Raw genomic sequence first — 2,317 nt, 5'->3', positions numbered from 1 at the left:
CTTCAGCTGTACTGTTAGGGCAGTGGTATAGGAAGAGGTCACAATTGGCTGAACATTTCGAAATCAAACGTCTTGCAACTACATTGTGGAATATAACATGCCCTACTCTGTCGCCAAGCGGAGGTTCGGCTCCGGCTAATCCTTTACGTGTTTTAGGCGTTCTTATCGGGCTTTCTATTTTATCGGGCTTTTATATCCAGCGACCGCCAGACATAAAGAAAACGGAACAAAATCGAAAGCCCGACAAAAACGCATACGAACACATACATTTATAAAAAAAAAACAGCTGGAGCCGAACCTCTGCTTTGACAGTACAGCATGCTCCGGTACCGGTTTTTCTAGCCTGGCGTATAGCAAGTGAGCTCGCTCGCGTCATTTCATGTACTGGCAAGTTTTATACCATTCATCTGTTAAATAGATTACTTAAAAAATACACATGGATGTGAAGGAATGCCCTGTAGTTCCAATTAGTTGGGAGACCCCGGTTCAAACCCGGAAAAGGGGCATCTCAGTGCGGGCTGCACATGTTTTGGACGTAAAATGGTGATCCATGTTCGAGGAAGTGTCCCAAAGACGTTATAAGGGAAGCTTAAAGGGTTAGCAAAAATGCACCCGAAAACTTGCTATCCTACTAGCTATAGGCACTACAAGTTGAGCCACACGTGTCACAGCGACGACGTCGTCTCGACAGTAATATGGATCGGCACTCACATGAGTCTGGGTGAAGTCGATCAGCCTTTGTCCGGCCTGGTCGAGGCTGGAATATTGATTGACGGAGGCCCCGTCCACAGCAGTGCCGATCAGGCCGAAGAACTACACGGGAACGAAGACAACTTGATGAATATCCTACATAATTATATGTGTATCTCCTTAGGGGCTTCACTACGAGGAGAAACTGCCACCTCATACATAAAAAAGTGCTTCCATCATTATCTCTTGTTTGATGGACAACGATATATATGAGACAAAAAATATGATACACATCGCTGCAATATGACCTTCTCTTAGGATAACATATATAAAGCTTCTGTCCATGAGCAGAACTGTGTCTATAGTAGGTAAGTATACAGCTATTTTACAAATGCATTGATCCTCAGCAAAAAAAACGCACACATATCTACAAGTCGATTGATTTCCATTACACACACTACAGACAAAAGGCAGTTTGTCCTAGGATGTCTCTGTGTAAGAGGAGGATTGTTTTCTAAGATAGATAAAATCCTGCTGTTGCATCTCACCTGGTCACGCTGCACGAAGGCGTAGATGGCCACCCCGATCTCCGCCAGCAGCAGGATCAGCAGCAGGGTGAAAAACTGCAGGGAGACAACCAAGAATAAAGTCATTCCATCATTCATCCATCTATTTATTCATCCGTTCGTTCGTTCGTTCATTTATTCATTCATTCATTCGTTCGTTCATTTATTCATTCGCTCATTCGTTCATCCCACCAATCACCAGGTCATAACAAATCAATCAATCAATCAATTGATCGATCGATTTATCTATGTTTCTTGTTCAAACTGCGCAAATATGATGCAAGTATCTTTCGAGAAAAATGCAATAAAAGGTTAACGTTACTATGGAAGCTCATATGTGTTGGTAGTAACCATTATACAATGCTAAACTTTCTTCCAACACAAAATTACACATGGATCAAATTTTCAGCGGCCACTGTCGCCTTCTTCTAAAGCATAAAAGGTTAAGTATAACACAACACTCCCTACTAGAGTACAGTTCCATCATCTACTACACAGACAAAATTTAGACACCCGATTCCCGCCCCCCACCCCACCCCCCGTGTACGCTAAATCACACCCGGTAACTTTGTAGCGAGGACCAATCCTATCGCTACTATACTTGCTATCATGTAAATGTCATAAACTCATACCAAGCAGGCACCGTGCGGGAGTTTTACACAACAGCTGTTCTATCAAGGAGGTTATCTATATCAGTTTTAAAACTTTACGTTGAAGACCAAAAGTTGAAGGAACGTACCGTTCCCAGCATACAGCGGTTCTCCTTGATGGCGCCGCAGCAGCCCAGGAAGCCGACGATGAAGGTGATGACGCCGACCACGATGAGCGTGATGGCGCCGCCGTGCAGCAGCAGCGTGCTGAGGTTCAGCAAAGACAGCACGTCACTCACGCCGTACGCAACCATCACGTAGATCCCCACTCCGATCAACCCGCCTCCGGCAAGCTGAAGGAAGAAGAAAGTACTGACTTTTAATTTTTAAATAAGCACATTTTCACATGTTATTGGAGTCACAGATTCAGCAGGGACAGCACGTCACGCACGCCGTACGCAAACATCACGT

At 44.4% G+C, this 2,317-nt stretch overlaps 1 protein-coding gene across 1 annotated transcript in view; it reads right to left on the bottom strand.

Moving 5' to 3' along the window:
• Positions 1-582: 582 nt before the first annotated feature.
• Positions 583-2,317, bottom strand: part of LOC118414734 (leukocyte surface antigen CD53-like) — a 5,407-nt gene continuing 3,672 nt past the window's right edge. Inside the window, exons 2-4 of the mRNA XM_035818946.1 lie at positions 1,996-2,199; positions 1,239-1,313; positions 583-813 (exon numbers count right to left, since the gene is read on the bottom strand). Of these exons, the coding sequence (XP_035674839.1) occupies positions 598-813; positions 1,239-1,313; positions 1,996-2,199 (495 nt within the window). The 3' untranslated portion in view covers positions 583-597. The remainder of the gene's footprint in view (positions 814-1,238; positions 1,314-1,995; positions 2,200-2,317) is intronic.

This window comes from Branchiostoma floridae, chromosome 4 (assembly GCF_000003815.2).
Source record: "Branchiostoma floridae strain S238N-H82 chromosome 4, Bfl_VNyyK, whole genome shotgun sequence".
Taxonomy (NCBI): Eukaryota; Metazoa; Chordata; class Leptocardii; order Amphioxiformes; family Branchiostomatidae; genus Branchiostoma; species Branchiostoma floridae.
Note: the sequence above shows the minus strand (reverse complement) of the source record. Positions and strands in the feature narration are given on the sequence as shown.